Source organism: Sceloporus occidentalis, unplaced genomic scaffold (assembly GCF_023333645.1).
Source record: "Sceloporus occidentalis isolate IW3139 unplaced genomic scaffold, rSceOcc1.0.p SCAF_2, whole genome shotgun sequence".
Classification (NCBI taxonomy): Eukaryota; Metazoa; Chordata; class Lepidosauria; order Squamata; family Phrynosomatidae; genus Sceloporus; species Sceloporus occidentalis.
In genome coordinates, this window is record NW_028316982.1 from 78,171,822 (window position 1) to 78,191,168 (window position 19,347).

Consider the following 19,347-nt stretch of genomic DNA (forward strand, 5'->3'; position numbering starts at 1 on the left):
ATACTTTTACTTTGGGTTTCAAGGTATAAAGGTTAAGTGTAAAGAATAAGTTTAAGAAATGGCAGATAAGTATGGAAATAATGGTAAAATGTAGACAGGAAATAATTGAAGGAAAGAATTCTGAGAGAAATGATGGTAAAGTTATAAGGCTAAGTTGAGAAACAACTGAAATAGCATGACGTTGGGAGATATATATAATTAAGATTATGAAATTATATGAAAGATATAAAAGCTGGGAAACAAAAATAGAATTCTAAAAAGGTGGGAAGTAATAAAAAAAAGAAAACATACAGTATGATGGATCAGTGAAAAAAATACAGATTTTATTCATAGTTACGTTAACCTATTTGTTTGTAAATGGTATATTTTGTTTGTGGGTTTGTTTTGTATATGTACATTTTTGTACTTGTGTTTTAAATTGATAACAATAAAAATATATTCTTTAAAAATGCCCCCCCCCCACACACACACCTGATGCAGTTGTCCATCCCTGTTTTACAGCCAGTGGGAAATTGTTACAAAACCCAGTGCTATACCTTTGGGCAGACAAGGAAATGATAACAATGAATATATAGATTACCAAATCAAATCTGCTCTCATAAGATTTATGGAAGCAGTAGAATGATCAAAGTACAAGACCACACCTACGTACCACCCTAAGCTTTTAAATTTGGGTTTGCCTCTGAAGTCTGGGCAGAAGCCTTGACGAGATGGATAGTACAGTGAAGCTCCTTTGGACAACACTATTCAGTTCATTGGCTTTGCAAGCTGTCTCAGGTAATTACTGTGCCTAATCATATCGCTTACTGCTGTTACACAGCACCATAGATAAAAGTTAGTTATCTAAGATCCACATGCAGAATTTGGAAATTGGGGGATAATGAGTCCTGCTGCAAAGTGATAGGGCTCTACTAGAACAGGACTGTCACACAAATCCTTTGTATTAGTACTCCATCTTGTCAATGATCTAGAAATGATCTCAGTTAGAAGTAAGATGAGAGAATTTAGCTTTGGATTTGGGATTAGAGTAAAGCATCTTTAAAAAAAAGTTTCTGCACAGTAAAATGAACTCTCTTCCCTTCAGTTGATTAGGCTATTATATTATTAGAAACTAATAATGTCTATAAAATCAGTGATTAAATCTGTCCAGATCATTGAATTAGGAATGCAGCTATTATGATAAATGGCCTTCTGAACTATTAAAAATAATAAATGTTTGCTTTTAAATGTACAGGTAGCCATTCTGAGGTATAAGTACAGCAAATTTAAATAAATAACATTTCAAATAATAAATATAAAATTTAAAATGGGGAAAGGGTTATTAATATTGTGTTTTATTCTCCTTTTTTGCTTTTTAATGAATATGCTTTTAAATGACTTTTAATATTATTGATAGGTGAATTGTATTTTAACTTATTTTATGTTTTTATGGAAATGAGCTTTTTTATGTATCTGTTTTAACTTTTGTAAACTGCCTTGACTTCTAGGGCTGGGGAACATGTGAGATATAAATGAATAAATGTTGGACGATTGAGTGACCAGAGTCTCCCAGTCCAAATGATCATTTAATTAGTGGCAATTAAGCAAACCCATCCACATTCAGTTTTATATTTACACATTCAGCTGTCACATTCCTTTTCAAATTTTGAATCTCCAAACATCCAATCTTGGCTAGACTTTCATTAATTACTTAACTGAAAGATAAGAGGATTTGGCCTATGCATCACAGCAAAAGAAAATACCAACAAAACAGTAAATTCACAACCAGTGTGCCTGATGACTTCTGTTTAAATGTAGTGGGAAATCTGTTCCAGGTTTTAGTCTAGTAACAACAATTACAACAATAATAATCTTTCCTCATACCCTTCCTTTCCTCTCAATTTGGGGTCAAGGTTCCTTACAATCTGCAAATTATGGTGACCTTAAAGTGTACCTATCATAGGGTTATCTTGCGAAGATTTGTTCTGAGGATGTTTGCCATTGTTTTCCATGGAGCCTGAGAGAGTGTGACTCACTCAAAAATAGAAACAAAATGGGTTTTCATAGCCGAGTGGGTATTCGAACTCTGGTCAGAGTCTTAGTCCAACACTAAAAGCAGTATACCACACTAGCATTCACTTAACATTTAACATAATTTCTTCCAGCTCTAAACATAAAAGGAAGATCCTTGGAATGTATGTTTGTTCTGTGAAACACTATAGAATACATATTTGGGGAAGTGCTAAACAGAGGAAATAGAAGTAGTAAACTGATCAAATCTAGAGAAAGGTTATTAGTTTTCTCTGAAAGAATGAGGCATCAGCCTAACATTCTTTTCTTCGTGTTACTTTCTTAAATGTCTTTATTCGTCTTGACCTTTGTAAAAACAAAAACACCTATGACACATCTTATGGGTAAAACCTTTAAATCATAGCTTTTATTGCTAGCACCTATTGTAGGCATTTAATTTAGCTTGAATACCAGTCCACAGCAGAAAGTATGAAGATGGAAGTCAAATACCAAAGACCATACTTCAGCATATGGAGGTCATGCTTGCACATGAAATGGCTCAATTTTCATTCACACCTTATTCAGAAAGTGCTGGGAAAGACATATTTGAAGCTGTGGAAAACCAGTGATAGTCACTGTAGACCAATCTTGCCCAACTTGATGTGCTCCAGATGTCTTGGAAGTCAACTTCTACCAGCCCTATCAAGCGTGACTGGTCGACAGGAATTTTGGAACTTATGGCCCAAAACATGTGGCAGACAGGAAATGGGAAAGCATGGGATAGTCAATAGTCAGCTAGATGGATCAATAGTCTGATGTGGTACAAGGCAGCTTCCTACGTTTCAACTGGCTCTTAAGACAGTTGAAATATTTATCTTTGCCACAAGAGCTTCTGATGGCCCTGAGCTTGATCAGTTTATGAACTTAATAGCAGAATCTTATACATGTATATTTGAAATATTCCATGGATGTTACTCCCAGGTATGTAGTCATAGGCCTAAAGCCAATTACTAGAGTAGATCTATTAAACCATAATAGATTTGCATAATTTGCATAGATTTGCATAAAGCCTCCTTTTAACCATCCATTAAGAAGCCAAGCCCTTCCTCCAGTCGATCTGCCTTGGTCCAGGCCTCGGAGGTGGAGAAGAACTGCTGGACCTGATCCCATTCCCCACCACCACTTCCTTCTCCTTTTGTGTCGTGTCTTCTTAGATTGTAAGCCTGAGGGCAGGGAACCGTCTAACTAAAAGATTGTATGTACAGCGCTGTGTAAATTTACAGTGCTTTATAAATAAAAGATAATAATAATAATAATAATAATAATAATAATAATAATAAGTGTTGATTTACCATTCAGCAATTTATACGATTGTTCTTACTTTAGATTTAGGCCATAGGCTCTTGGTAAATGTGAACCATGGTGAATATAAACCTGTAAATGTAATGTAAATCATGAATGTTATTAAATCCCGCAGCACTAATTTCATGTTATGTAGGTGCAGCCAACTAAATTGTTCATCATATTTAATGCAAGCTATTTCATCTTTTATTTGAATGAATTGTTTTCAAAATACTGTTTTCCAATTCTACCACAGATGCTGACCTCATCACCACAACTACAACTACAACTACAACTACAGCTACCACTACCACTACCACAACTGTCCCTACTAGTAAGAATTTTCTTATTGTTGCTTTGCCTTTTACAATTATGGGATTTTAAATGTTATGTATGGAAGTTCGAGAGCAGTGATCCTAAACACTGGGTGGAGCAGAGGTTTTTGGATTTCTGTGCATCAGAATTCCTGACCACTGGCAATGGTGCCTCAGGCTTTGGAAAACTAAAGTCCAAGACTTTTCTTGATCCAAAGGTTAAGAACCACTGTTCTAGATTATAAAGAGAGGACATATGTATATCCATGTTAGTCTATTGCAGTTTTTAACTTATAGTTACACTTTTATCATGGCATAAAATTTCATGCACTGCTGTTTAATCTACGTTCTCACACACTCACTGAAGTTACACGTTCACTAGAAGGCCATATGAAAGTAACATGTCTATGTCAGACTAATGTGTGGTGTTAGCATTACCCTGTTGTTCTGTCTAATAAGATGTTTCACCCAGAGCCAAAGGGATGCAGTTGGCCACTCATTCATGTCACCCCTCAAACTCTTCTTACTCTTAACGAAATCTAAAATGAGAATATCCTCTGTGTGTCTGGAGAGGGGGGCGCTTCATGTCTAATAGTTTTCCAGAAAGTCTCCCAGAACTGCTATGGTAAAAATTTCCAGAGCACTTGCCCTAGAGCTATACCACTAGAGCACCTATGTGTGGCTTAGATCTTGTTTTAAAGAAACAAGAACCCCAACAAGGGGAAAAACTTAGAGGGTTGATTTGGAGTGCAAAACTAATGAATGGTAAAGGAGTGACTGGCTTAGTATCCCATCTCTCTCACCCTTTCTCCACTTCAGTAGTTCCACCTGAAACTGCTGTTGTTCTTTGAAAAGTGGGAGGGTTGCACTGCTTGTAATGTGAAAGTCATCTATATCTTGCCCTTTATTCCAGTGCCATAAAACTTAATGGCTCCATCAAGATGACTATTGTTCTATGTGGTTATGGTCAACAGATTTTCCTTATTGTGGCTATCACAACCTTTTACCACTTGACCACTCTGCCCATGCCCACACAATAGCTGTGGCCCCATCATCTGTGCAGCCCTGGACATGAGCCAGATGCCAAAGGCTAGCTACACCACTGCTACCTGTATTGTTGAATGCACCTGACTGTTTAAAGAGGAAATAATCTTCTCTTCTTTAAATTAAGAATGTACAGAACTAAGAATGTAAAACCACTGAAGAGTAATATTCCCACCTCAGATAGTAGCATCAGGACTACTTCTTCAGAATGAGCAATAGAGGAGGAAAATGCTAAATATTTAAAGTGTGTTTGCTCAATTGAAGTAAATGTTTGTGTAAACAAAGGATTGGATCCAGATTTAGTCATGTTTAGAGTAGAACCACTGGAAGCAATGGGACTTAAGTCTGGGAATTTTAAGGATGACCAGGGTCCGAAATACACTGCAGAAGTAAATCAGTTTGAAAACACTTTTAGTGCCCTGGCTCAATGCTAAGGAATCCCAAGAACTGTTCTTTATTGTGGCACCAAAGCTCTCTGACAGAGAAGGCTAAATATCTCACAAAACTACAGTTCCCAGAATTCCCTGGCATTGAGCCAGGATTATTTTTGCAGTGTCTTCTAAATGTAACTCAAGGTGTCTCCTTCCAGATTTTAATATTGCAAAAACCTATTATATAACTATATGAAACTATATGAAAAACCTATTATATTACTATAGTTTTATATAGTTATATAATATAATAGGTTTTTCAATATTAAAGTTTCATATATTCATAACAATATTTAAATAAGTACAAGCAAATAAGATACTCTGATCAATTTTGAACAGTAAAAGAGGAAGCATTTTTAATATAGATAACTGCTGTTAATTAATTTTGTTCTTTGTTTGCTTTTCAGCTATAATAGCAGATGGTGAGTCTATTAACATATAATTTGTCCCAGTTAGGTGATTTAGGAAAACACAAGTTGAAATGGTTTTTAAATTTTGGGGAGTTTGAAGGAAACATTGAGTAGGAATACTGCTGCAGGTTGTGTTATACGTTGTCCAAAATGGTTTTAGTTAACTCCTTTCATTAATTTTTGAGAACTCCATTATGGTTGAACTGGGCCGAGGGGGAGCGGCATCTAAATGATATCTTACCAACCTAGGAGCTTATTGCTTGGCCAAATAAAATGGCTTACCTCTTCTGGCTTCAATTCTGGATCTGGAATGCCCCCAAATGTTATCATAGCTAAATCGCCACTGATCTAGCTGCAGTGCTGCCGCCTGCATATATCTTGAGTCAAAGCCTCACTCAGCCCACACTTTTTTGAAGTCGGAGAGCTTCCAACTTAAAAAATTGGCCAGCTGAGAGAGGCTTTGATCCAGGATGCATCCAGGCATCAGCATTGCAGCTAGATTGGTGGCAATTTAGCTATGATAACATCCAGGGGCATCTTGGGTCCAGAATTGAAGCTGGAAGAGGTAGGACGGCTTATTTGCCCAAACAATAAGATCCCTAGTGTCCTAGTTTTGGATGGCTAATCTCACTAGGCCCAGCTAACGTGTGCAGTGGTTAAGGGCTATGGAAATGCATTCCAAAATGTCTGGAGGGCACCCAGTTGAGAAAAACTGCCTTAGGGTGCACCTACACTGTAGAAATAATGTAGTTTGACATCATTTTAAGTGCTGCAGTTCCATCCTATGGAATCCTGAAATTTGTTTAACAAGGTCTTTAGCCTTGTCTTCCCAGGAATGCTGGTGTTTCAGAAGACTACAGCTCCCAGAATTCTTTAGGATGGAACCATGGCAGTTAAAGTGGTGTCAAACTGCATTATTTTTTCAGTGTACATGCATCTCTAGATTCCTAGATATAATTTTGGCCAGAAAAGGTTTTGATAGCTTAAATGGGCCAGTGGGTATATTACTTATCTATCTATCTATGGCGCGGTACAGACTGCCGAAAAACGTTGGCCTGTCAGTGGCTCTTTTTCCACCAGAGGGAAGCCACAGCCGCCAAACCGTGCGGTTTCCCTCCAGCGGAAAAAGAACCTGTGAAAAGAGGGTTCTTTTTACGCCGCAAGAGTGGTGTAACAAGTGCGCCACTGATGCACTCGTTATGTAAGTGCCACGCCGCACCATGCGGATGCCACATGGTGCTTACATAACAATGGTGGTGCCCGTGTTTACAGGGCACCGCCATTATTACGCCCTTATCACGTGCTAGGGTTGCGGGGCGTGTGGGCACTCTGCTCCAACGCAACCCTAGCACATGATAAGGGCATCACAGAGGGCCCATATGTACTGGGCCTATCTATCTATCTATCTATCTATCTATCTATCTATCTATCTATCTTTGGGCCTGAACAGACAGGCCAAAATAAAGCTGCTTCGGGCCACTTTGGAGGTACAGTATGCTGTTTAAATGACACATGCATCTGAAGAGGCCAGAAGCTGCACCAAAGCTGAGCTTTAGTCCTTAGGACTGGAGCTAGGCTTTGGTGTGGTTTCTGTCCTCTTAGGATGCATGTGTCATTTAAACAGCACACTTCCAAAGTGGCCCGAAGCAGCTTTATTTTGCCCTATCTTACATTTATATTGCACCTTTCCTCTAGTGAGGTGAAGATGGTGTATATGGCACTCCTCCTTCATATTTTATCCTTGCAATAACTGTATGAGCCAGGCCAGGCTGAGAGGCTGATGTTTGGAGATGCTTGCAGGAGCAACCTACCATTTGTTCTCATTCATTCTCTGTTCTTCTTTACTGAAGGACAAAGTGATATGCTCAACACAACTGGTCCTCGACCACCTGATCTTGGCTGGAGGATTAGGTGTTGTAGAGGACATTATCCCATCAACAATGATGAAGTAAGATCAACAGCCTGTCCAGTTAGCTTCTCTTTGTGGGCTAGAGAGGTAGCACCATCATTGTTTCAATGCAATAAAAAGTCTTGCCTCAGGCCAAAGAGATATCAGAGGAAGGGACAGAACTCAAGAACAGAGGTGTTCTTGTTGTTGTTGGGTGCATAAGTTGTTTCTGACTTATGATAAGGCAACCTTATGGGATTTTCAAGAAGGAGGATGTACTGGGAACAAACAAGATTTGTTCAGAGGAGGTTTGCCATTGCTTTCCCCTGAGGATGATAGTGTGTTACTTGCCCAATATCATGTCTTGGGTTTCATGGCTGAGCTGGGAATTGAATTCTTGTCTCTGGAGGTGTAGTTCAACACTTAGACCACTATGCTATACTGGCTAACATATGGCATACTTATTTATCATAGAGTCAATATTGAAAATTTAAGGAATTTCTCCACACAACACGTAGTTAAATTGTGCAACACACCACTACAATATGTAGTAATGGTTGCCAATTTTGCTGGCTTTAATAGAGGATGGGATAGAATAATGGATTTATTGTGTGTTGGTTCCTGAGCAGTGCAAGCTAGTAGGTGCTATTCTGCTCATGCCCTCTTGAAGGCATCCCCTAGACAACTGATTGGTTACTGTCTGAATAGGATGCTGAACTCAGTAGGCCTTTGGTCTGAGGCAACACAGCTCTTCTTATATTCTTAATATTCAATTTTTAAAAACTTTTAAAGTAAATTCTTCATTTACTTAGGGGCTGGACAGATGGGGAAAGGGGCAGACAGAGGCCGCCCCTTTATTCCCTGCATCATTGTCGTGGAGACCGCATGTCACGGCAACAATGCGCTCAGAAAAAAAGAGCTGCAAAATGCGGCTCCTTTTTCTGTCGCTGCCAAGGTGCCATTAGTGCCCTGGAGCGGTGCGGTGATGTACATTGTGCACTGCACCATTATCAGCACGTGCACATCCCAAAATGGCACTGGGAGAGCATGGTAAGGATTGGGAGCTTGGGGACGCTCCACTCTCCCGAGCCCTTAAATCAGCCCCAGGATGGCACTTTTTGCCCGTCTGTATCGGGTCTTAGTTAATATGTTTTTAATTGTTATTTCTGGATACACAAAAATCAAAACAAATTTTCAAAATTCAAGCGATGTATATTAACTGATTATCTCTATGTCTTTTAAAAGAGATCTATGTACGGCTGAGAGGTGGTGCCAACAACTGTTCTGGTCATATTGAGGTTTACTACTTTGGTGGCTGGACTGGTGTTTGCAGCGAACAGTTTCACGCCATTGATGCTGGAGTTGTTTGCAGGCAGCTTGGCTGTGGCCAGGCACTTAATACCACAGCAGAGCTTCCTGGGAGTGTTTATCCTTATTTGAGCAATGTGGACTGTCATGGTGATGAAGATTACTTGTGGCAATGCTCTTTTCAAGAAGGAGGATGTATTGGCAACACACTTGCTGCTGTGACTTGTGCAGGTATGATCAAGCATTTTCTGTTTCTTAAGTCCAAGTCCTCATTGATCACATACAGAAGGGTAGAAACCTAGAGATACAAGAGTTAAAGGGAATTTGGCATTTCTTTTCAAGGGGTATTTTGGATTTCAATCATGCAATCATGTATTTTAAAGCAGATTAGGCTCTACTACGTCTGTTGTTGACAATATTCAGATTTCACATGGGCTGCCACTATTGAAATTATTAACATGGACATTATTCTTGCAGTTGGTACAATCAATATTTCTTTTTAATCAGTTTCATATATGTATCAGACAGTTAAGATTCCAGCTGATCTTTTTAAGGGGGTTTTACTCAATTAGTTCTTACACAACCAAGTACCCACAGTCAGAATTTTCTGATCCTGCTTTACAACTATGAGCCATTCCATCTACTAATATTTGGGAACAGTGAAGCTAATGTGTTCATCCACCTCAAAAGTGCAGAAAGGAACTGCAGAATCTGTAGGTGCATTGGCCTTATGCACATGGCTTTAACTTTTCCCTGTTGGAGTAATGACAACTGTTCACTTATAACCCAAGAAATAAATGGGTGCACTTAGCTAGACATGCCCACTGTCTCAGGGGACCTGGAGCAACTCTCTCCCATATATGCCCTAAATTACAATGTGGTTGCTTTTATAGAAGCGTCAATGAAGGTGTGGATAATTGAACTGATTGTGTAGCTCCGATTCTGATATCAATTTCTTGGACGGGATGAACCTCTTCTGATTGGCAGTTGATTTGGACAAATATCTCTCCACACAAAACAAAACTACTCTGCATATAGAAAATAAGATTTGAAGAAGAAAAATATTTTTAATATTTTGAAAGAGTGTATCAGCTCAATCAGATACCTCTGATAGAATATATGTGACATGCCTCATGTTTGCTCATGCTTCAGGTTTGTGTATTAATAGATTCAGGACTACCAGCACTAATAGATAATTTTTAATACTTGCAAACCACTTATACAATAAAAAGCTCAGCATTAATTTACAAATTAATGCATTTTGATTTCCAAATAAGAATTCATCTCAGATCTATGGGTTTTACAATCCAGTTGATTATTTTTGGAAGGGTGTTGTAACCATTCCATGAATCCTCTCTTATTTCTGCACAGACAATTTCAAGATGAAATATGACCTGTGAGAACTTCAGAGTAGTTATGAAATCTGCTTAGTTGTGTAATCTATGGAGATTATCCCATTATAAATAAAAGCAATTTACCCCTGCTGTTTTCAAGTGGATTATGGGATGCAGTTGGGTATTACTGCAGGGAAAATGTTGCTGATGCTTCTGCCTGACTGCATCCTGCCTAAAACCCACCCACAAGCCATGCTCAGCTGGCTGATTTGGAAACTTTTTGTAACGGGATAATCTTCTATCATGAACTTGATCATATATGTATATATGTTTTCATTGTTGAAGAAGTGAAGTAATGGATCTAAGCATTTCTATTATAAAGTCAGTAGAAAATAACAGCAGGTCAAGCAGCCTAGATTTCATCTTTGAGATGAGATCTAAGAGGATTATTAGAGGTAACAGTTGCAGATGGTATATCCAATATTCTGTATCATTGTAGTGGCTGTCAAACCCTCTTGCCCATATGTATTAGGTTTAAATTATATGATACCAAAGTATTTGATAAAATACATTTTTTTTGGAGTGAGTATACTGACATTTGGAAAGATTCATGGTGTCATCTGTGTCTCTATCTACTATTTAATAAGAAATTTTATAGCATCCTTGAGACTGAGGGAAAGAAGTTGTAGCATAAATTTTCATAGACCACTAGTCTATGTCTTCAGATGCATGACAAATAGACTAAATCAATGAAAGGCACTGCTACAAGTTCTTTCTCTTAGGCCCTGTGCAGACTGGCCTTAAAGGCCGGGTTGGGAGTGGAACCAGGGCGTAGCGTCCATATGACACATGCCCTGGCTCTGCCCTCAGGGCGATGTGACGCCGCTCACTATACCACACAGTGCGCAGCATCACAGTGCTCCTCTAGCACTGTGTCCACATGATGCAGCACCAAAGGAGCACCGTAAAGCTGTGGTGCTGCAGCTATCGCGCTTTCCATGCCCTGGAAAGACCAGGTCGGGGCTGCAGCGTGTGGTTGCTGCAGCCCCAATCTGGCTGTCAAAGGGGTGAATGTCTGTACAGCCTCTTAGTCTCAAAGGTGCTACAAGATCCCCTTGCATACAGATATTCTAGACTAACACATCTATGTCTTTGAATGCTATCTAATAACTCATATTTGCTCACCGACAGGTTCTGAACTACCATCCTCAATAGGACCAGGTAATAAAAATTTTCAAACATAGTTTATTTATGTACATGATAAAAGACTGGGAATCTCATCAGTACTTCTGCATTCATTGACAGTAGTTATTTACAATATTTGAAAAGTCTTTTGTAAACAGAGGTTGAACATGTTTCCCATGCAAAGATATATTGGCCACTTCCAGCTTCAAGACTCGCTGCTGTGGAAGGGCCTGAACAGAAAACTATTTGCATTTGTCAATACTCAGAACTGGAGAAATTCATGCTATTGACAAGAAAGGATTTGTTTGGGGGATCTTGTTTAGCTGGGAATGTAGGAAGAACCCAGTCAACATAATTTACTATGGGTCTAGTATTTCTTGATTTTGGTTAAATTATTTGGAAATGGCAAGATTAATGATTTAAGTAAATGTCAGACAGCATAAAAATGTTGGAACAATCAAACCCAAGATAAAGTTAGTTGTAACCTCTTTAAGTGATCAGCTCTGATACCCTCTCCAGTAAGTCTTTGCTGAATTTCAAATTAGAAATTATATGAATAATGGTTTGATGTTATACAGAATTTTTATAAAAAATACAGATGCCTACAAAGTTCGTAGTTCTGCTTATGTATTGATTCTTAATTTCATAGTGATGTAAATACGTGCAGTTATGTAAATATGTCCAGCATGGAAAGTATACTTCACTGAGGGATAGTAGGTTCTATATATGACTTTGGCAAATGACTCCAATACTTTTCTTCCACTGCAATTTGGGAAAACCAAAAATTGGGGAAACTATATAGTCACCATCAGCAGTATTGTGGTGTAGTGTGGGGTGGGGAGAGTATGAACTGGTAAGAAACAGAAATCTTGCTTGATTACGAAACCCCTGATTTGGATTCAATAGTGTAGAGCTGCATGAATCCCATCCTTTCTGGTCTGTATGTCTGGGTCCATATGGGATTTGAAGTAGGCAAGACCAATGTTGTTGACTGATCCTGAGTGAGACTGTGAAGGCCTCATTGTGTGTCATGTTCCTGTGTATTCCTGTGGGTATAGAACTAACCTCTGCAAAGTGAGGTGTGCCCACTTCCTTTTTCTTGTCCTTTCTTTCTCCTTTTTGTGGGCAGGAAACCAAAAAACAAGTTCTCTGAGAACTATATTATTCTATATATAATACAACTATACAGTTCTCTTAGTACATTTCCCCGTTTCCCTACCCATTTCCTGGTCAGCATATTAATGTTTTTTCCTGTACCACAGTAGCAGTGCTTCTTGTGAAAATGCAGTTGTAAGGGTATTGTTGTGGAACATACGATAGCTCCCAGTCATTTCCCTAGGGAAAAAAACCCGTCACTAACTTTCCCCCTTTACCTAACTGCACTTGTTTCCCCATCAAAGACAGTTATTGTTTACAAGCAGGGCTTGGAAGAATTAAGTTAGAAGTAATGCTGTTACTATAACAAGCCACTCTTTTTTGTAAAGATGGTGCAGAGAAGTTACATATCAGTGAGTATCAGTACTGGTTACTTTTAAAGAATATTTAAAAAAATGTTTGGAAGCATTTTGGCAGCAATTTTTCAAACTATTCCATTCTCTAGTCAAACTTATGTTTTAAAGAAAGTAACGGAAAAGCAATGAGTAAAGCTGAATTGCATTCTAAAATTTGTAATGACCAGATGGTATGAATAATATGAATGAATTACTTTAAAATAACTTTCCGCGCTCAGGTTACAGATTATATGTTTTAGGGATGAAAGACCTGCAGGAATCACTCATGTTTGTTAACTACCAATCTTTTATTGGCTGTTGTATGTATAACATGACTTGTATGCAGGCCTATCATTAGGCAAAGTGATTCTGTATTGTTGTATACATTATTGGGTAAGGTGGGGTTAAGGGGTTCTTCTGCTATTGTCATTCGTGGACGGGTTCCTTCTGTCTGGTATGGGTGAGTTTGCAGTTGACATACAGAATTGGTTTCTGGTTTCATTACTGCGTCCATTAATGCTTGGCAAAGGGTCTATTGTGTTACTACATTAAAAGTAGGTGATTACGATTTTTCCTTTTCTGCTTAGTTGCTGTTAGTCTGTAGGATACATGACTACCTTATACTAACATTTTATTAGCTGTAGTGTCTTCTGTCAGCTCACTTCTCTTAAAACACCTGTCAAGAGATAAAACAGAAGAGTCAGGTTTCTTTATTTAACTGACTGTATGCACCTTCAGGTCCTTAAAAGTCTGATTTTGTGTTGATCTGAGCTTACATGGATGTAGTCTGTGCATTGAGATCAGCAAAAGAACTCATTCTCAAATATGAATGAGCTGTACGATTCAAGAGAATAATAGCAGCTTAATTTTTATACTATTTATTTCTACAACAAGGATTAATGTATTTATTAATGTAAGCACTCCATCTGGATGCATATGATACAGTTAGTGTAAAATATACATCTTATATACCATGATATATATATAAATATATAATACATGTGCCTATCATAATACCATGTCATACAGTTCTATTTTAGTAAAACATGCACATGTGGTATACCCATTGATTACTGCTTCTCCCTGATCACTTCTTATTGGTACCACAACCTACAGGGCACCAGACAGTTTGGGATCTGTCAGCTTTTCACTTTAACATCTCAGCAGCAGCAGTGTGGTATCTCTGGGTTAGTGAGCAACACCATTAGAAAGCTAGAATCAATACCTAGTGCTGGCTATTTTATACATCCTTTTCTCTGTATATTTCATTGGGTCTCTTATCCACATCTGAGCCCTTTTCCTCCTGTTATCACTTCACCTATGGGATCTCTGTTGATTTCTTTCTCCACTATGCTTTTATTCTTCATAGTCCCTGTGACACTGTGACTGAGCCTTTCTTAGGGGTTTCATGGCAAGATTTGTTCAAAGTTTGCCATTGCCTTCCTTTAAGACTGAGAGAGTGGGGCTTGCCCAATATTAACTAGTGGGTTTCCATAGCTGACAGGGGATTAAAACTCTTGTCTTCTGGAATTCTAGTCTTGTACTGAAATCACCATGCCATGCTGGCTGTGATTAGGCGTGTGTTTTATTCAGTATCTCTTTATTTTCTCTGAGTTGGTTTACCACCCAAACTTCTAATTATACATATCTAATAAACATTCAAGCTGCAAATTAGTAAGGGAACAATATTAATAACAACTGCTGTTAATAACAACAGTACTGTACTCCTCATTTTCAGATCCTAGCTCATAACACATTCACCTTGAAGAGATATTCAGCAGAACTTATTGTGGTAGTCATAAAGCATCTTATATTTGAAATGTATCCCTGATGTCAGGGGACCATTTCACAAATAAGCTGTTTGAGGAACCCGGCTTGAGTTATATCTGTTATTTCCTTGTTGTGTATATGTGGTTCCCTCTGCCACAATATATAGAGAACCTCAGCTGATTGTGCAAACGCACCACATAAGAAAATATGTTTGGTGCTCTGTATCCACAAATTCCTTATTCATGGATTCACCCCCCCCCCATGGTTTGAAAACACACACACACACACACACACACACACACACTCCAAAAAGCAAACTTTTGATTTTGCCATTTCATATAAGGAATACAATGCAGTCATTGTACATAATGGGACTTGAGCATCCATGGATTTTGTTATCCAAGGTGGGGTCCTAGAACCAAACCCCAGAGGATACCAAGGGTCTATGTATTTTAATTTATTAGCCCATTCATTTGTTTGTACTAACATGCAGCTTTTATGTTAGTACATAAAAGGGGGGGATTGTATATATTTTATTTTTAAAAGGTTGTACGCTGCTTTGATTGTGGTAACAAAAAGCAGGATATAAATTAAAGGTTTTTTTATTATTATTATTAATGCTGCACCTTTCAAAGGGAATCCTCAAAGTCAGGAAGAAATATCTGTAAATGTGGCCACTTGTTCTGAAATGTGATTAACCTTTTTGTTACACTCTTAGTGCTTTCTCTTTGTGGTGGTCATCTCTATGATCCATCTGGACTTTTCGTTAGTCCAAACTATCCTGCTGTATACCCAAATAATGTACGCTGTGTTTGGGAAATCCATGCTGAGCGGGATTTCTACATAAATCTCATCTTTGACTATCTTGAGTAAGTGATAAATATTTTCAGATTTCTTTTCCTCTTGTCACTTTTAACCTGATTTTAATACCTACTTACCTGCATGCCTCCTCCTCCCTCTTTGCTCTAAGATTAGCCTTAATTTGCCAGCAGTAGTTGATGTTTTAGTGTATGATTTTCTTCTGCAACTGTCTGGATGGTGTCTACTGCAAATGCTCATTGCAAATGTCTAGATGCTCTTTATAAGTTGAGTGTAGAACTAGTTAGTAAGGTATTTATTTGCATGCCACAGAGCTTAGTCGGGGCTTACATGAAAGAGTTTCTCCCTGGCAAAGAACCTGCTGTGCACACCAAGGGTCCCAGGTCAAGTCTCTGAAAACCTGAAGAACCACTGACAGTCAATACGGAGAATATTGGGGTAGACTGACAAGTGTTCTGAATTAGTATGAGGCTGCTTCCTAACTTCCCGTGCCTGTACAGAAAAAAATACACATGGGTTCAATATTTGCTGTACTGTCCAGCTGAACCTTCACCGGTCCAGATGGTTTGAACCTCAACTCCCACAACCATAAGTCAGAATACTCAATGGTAGGGGAATGTGGGAGTTGTAGTCCAGAAAATCTGAACTACAACTCTTCCTCATCCTGGTTTGTAATATTCCAGAGTTTTCCCATTTTAAAAGGATTTTAATTTTACATTTTTTATCATGCTAGGCCAAAGTATTTAGTGGTTTCTAACTTTATATTTACAGCCTGGAGCCACTTAACTTCTGCTCTTATGATTATGTTGAAATCTATGATGGGCCACCCTATGTAGCTCCTTTACTAGGAAGAATTTGCATTTGGGGCCACCAAACATTTATTTCTAAGTCAAACACAATGTCAGTTGTGTTTACAAGTGACACTAGTTACCAAAGCACTGGATTTCGAGCTCGTTATTTTTCTATCCCTCAAGGTAAGAACCTCAAATGTCTCAGCAAAGAGAACATAATTCAAAATCATGCATTATTCATTTGTTTCATCAATTTAAATACCACTTAACAAAAGGAATTATATTTTTAAAAGTATACAATAAAAGCACTTCCATATAAATAGATATATGAATAATTTAAGATATAAAATTCATTATAAATGGAGTTTAAAAAGATACCTGTGATCTCTAGACTTAATCTGATTGTTAATTCTGACCAGAATAGATCCACTAATTTAATGGGATCTACTTTTCTTTTGACTCACCATCGAATAATTGATTCAGTGGGTTTATACTGGTTGGAACTACCTGGTAAGATTCAGGCCTGTATCTGTATTAGGTATTTATGTTTGGGTATGGCAAATTTGAAGTAGAAGGGTGCACCCCACCAAATGTAGATATTGCAAACATGTATGCAGCAAACGAGGGCAGAAGGAACTAGCTGCCTCCAGTGGCAGATGCTAGGAAGAGTAGCACTAACATTTTTGAGGACAGAGCTGTGTGGTCTGTATTACTAAGTCATAGATACTGTTCTTTTGGTGGGGGGGGATCAGCTCCAAGACTTGTTGGCATCTGTCTATGGGATAAGTGTGCTATCTCAGCAAAATGTCTTGGGCTGGCCCTTCTTTAATCTACTTTGAGGTAAGTCTGCCCTTTAGAAAGCTAAGTGGGTTGCCATTCAGAAATGAAATATCTATCTACCCAAACAATTAATTGCTTAATGTAGATATGGATATCATCTGGCCCACAGGGCATTTAAAGCCTGCAAGGACTCTTCTTAGAGATCACTAGCCTTTTCTGCTGTTATCACCCCAAATTTCGGAGCTGCCCCCAATGCCCAGCACCAAAAATTCCTTGTCACAGTTCCTATGAGCCACACAGCTGTAATCTGGAGGCCAAGCTATGGGCTCCAAGCATGCTCTTCAGCGTAGGACAAAGGGATTCTGAATAAATCAAAATGTCTTCTATGACAACAAAAATTCTATGCATGCACTTCAGTTCCTTTACATGGCTGGTGAACAGGTATTGGTGGAGCATGGTGGTTGTCCATGATCCCCTCACTTGTTCTTTATGTGCTTGAGAAGGTGAATCCCTCCCCCATGTCGATTGCTTATAAACCAACATGTTGCTATTCAGCCAGGAATGCAGCTGTGGGGGCAGGGAGAGAAGGCATAGCCTGTCTAGGATAAGTCCTCCTGATGAAACAGACTGACATTGGCAACAATCCTGTAGGACCTTTTTATTCAATGTAAATTTGTGTGGACTTAAGTAACAGATGTGCTAAGAAACCCAAATACTGAATTGTGAAGATGTGGAACAGGACACTGGTACGGGTGCCTGATGTGCATGAAGAGTACCCAAAGTGCATGAGGGATTACAGTGCATCAGTCCTGATTTTCTTCAATCCTGTTGTGCATCAGTTCTGCTTTGCAAGTTTTGCTATGTAGTTAAGTAACACAGCCATCTACTGGGTAGAAACGTTGTGCAACTTTGCAATTCTATTTTCTTCAGATGCACATCCACTTATAGGCTGACAACACCCCAACAGGATTCCAGCCTTGTAGTCTAGAACAAGCTTTTTTGGATATCCGTTCTTCAGATGTAATAATCAGTTCTTCAGATGTAATACACAGTGGTATTAAAGCCTCAAGTTATTCAGCATATTTATACAGTTGTGGGAGTGACAGGATGTAATATGATCCAGAAAGATACAACTTGTGACCCTCACTCTAAATCTTCAAAAGGTTGTGAGGTGATACTGATCTTTACAGTGATCAGTTAATATTAATGTGTGAATGCAATACATCTGCTTATCAAAAGTCAGTTCCCTTGGGATCAAAACCTCTGAGGACATTTCTTTTGTTATACAGTATATGCACTTGTGAGGGCTCATGTATTAATATAGATAGATAGATAGATAGATAGATAGATAGATAGTGTCATGGAACCATTGTCTTTGTTCATACCTTTGCTAATGGATTGAAACTCATGAATATAGTTCAATGTAGTGATTTCTCTTTCCACTCTCCCTTTGTAATTTCCTTCTTTGAGAACTCTGACTAGTAAATCCCATATTGTGTCTCCAGGAAAGCTGAAATGCTCTGGGACCGATATTTTTGGCTATTGCTGTTTCTTGATTCAGATTTATGTTCATTTATCATCTTGCTTGGAGACTGTCCTATTTGTCCAATAGTATAGAGGATCATTGTAGAATTTGAAATGTAGAAGGACAATGTAGAGTGTAGAGGGACATTAGGAAATTGCAATTTACATCTCTCTGGATCCTATTGCATTTTCTCCCATTCCTCCGACTGTATGAATATGCTGAATACACTTTTAATAGCATTCTGTATATTGATATCCATGAAAGCTCATGCTAAAATAGAAACTGTCTTAAAAGTGCTGCTAAATTTCCTTTTCCTCCTCCCTTTCCCTTTTCCAATTTTATGCACCAAATTGTTCAAGGCCAGCATCTAAAAATGGACCCATGTCCATGAGAAAAAAAATAGTATGCCCATCTGGATATGAGGAAAGGGGGCGTGGCTTGGGTGAGACATTTATACCTTCCCCAAACACTCCTTCAGGAACACCACTCCAGCCCTGAAGCCAGAAGCCAGCTTCTCCACACCATTGGGACTTTAAGCAGAGGCAAAGGCAAAGGCAGAGGCAACAGCAGCTGAGGAAAGGGGGCGTGGCTTGGGTGAGACATTTATACCCTCCCCAAACACTCCTTCAGGAACACCACTCCAGCCCTGAAGCCAGAAGCTAGAGTTGTGGATGCAGTGGGTTCCCTTGAGGGCCCAGGGAACACCACCACCACCCTCCCAATTCAGTGGGCTTTGACCTTTCACCATCTCACCTGAGGCCGGGAATGTGGCAGGGAGTTGTGCTGGGGAATGGGAGGTATGGTTGGGATAGAGGGAACAGATGTTTCAAAAGAAGACGGGATCGCTGTCTGAAAGCTATCCCGTCTTCAGTTCCCTCTGTTTCTCAGAATGGCTTGGAGAGCAGACCAACCATTCCACAGAACCTCA

General features: G+C 38.9%; 1 protein-coding gene across 1 annotated transcript in view; it reads left to right on the plus strand.

The window, feature by feature from the left end:
* The first annotated feature begins 710 nt into the window (after positions 1 to 710).
* The window catches only part of LOC149318586 (scavenger receptor cysteine-rich domain-containing protein DMBT1-like), a 247,983-nt gene continuing 229,346 nt past the window's right edge, over positions 711 to 19,347 (plus strand). Inside the window, exons 1-6 of the mRNA XM_089508336.1 lie at positions 711 to 777; positions 3,587 to 3,664; positions 5,527 to 5,541; positions 8,663 to 8,956; positions 15,223 to 15,373; positions 16,095 to 16,297. Coding sequence (XP_089364462.1) covers positions 711 to 777; positions 3,587 to 3,664; positions 5,527 to 5,541; positions 8,663 to 8,956; positions 15,223 to 15,373; positions 16,095 to 16,297 — 808 coding nt within the window. The remainder of the gene's footprint in view (positions 778 to 3,586; positions 3,665 to 5,526; positions 5,542 to 8,662; positions 8,957 to 15,222; positions 15,374 to 16,094; positions 16,298 to 19,347) is intronic.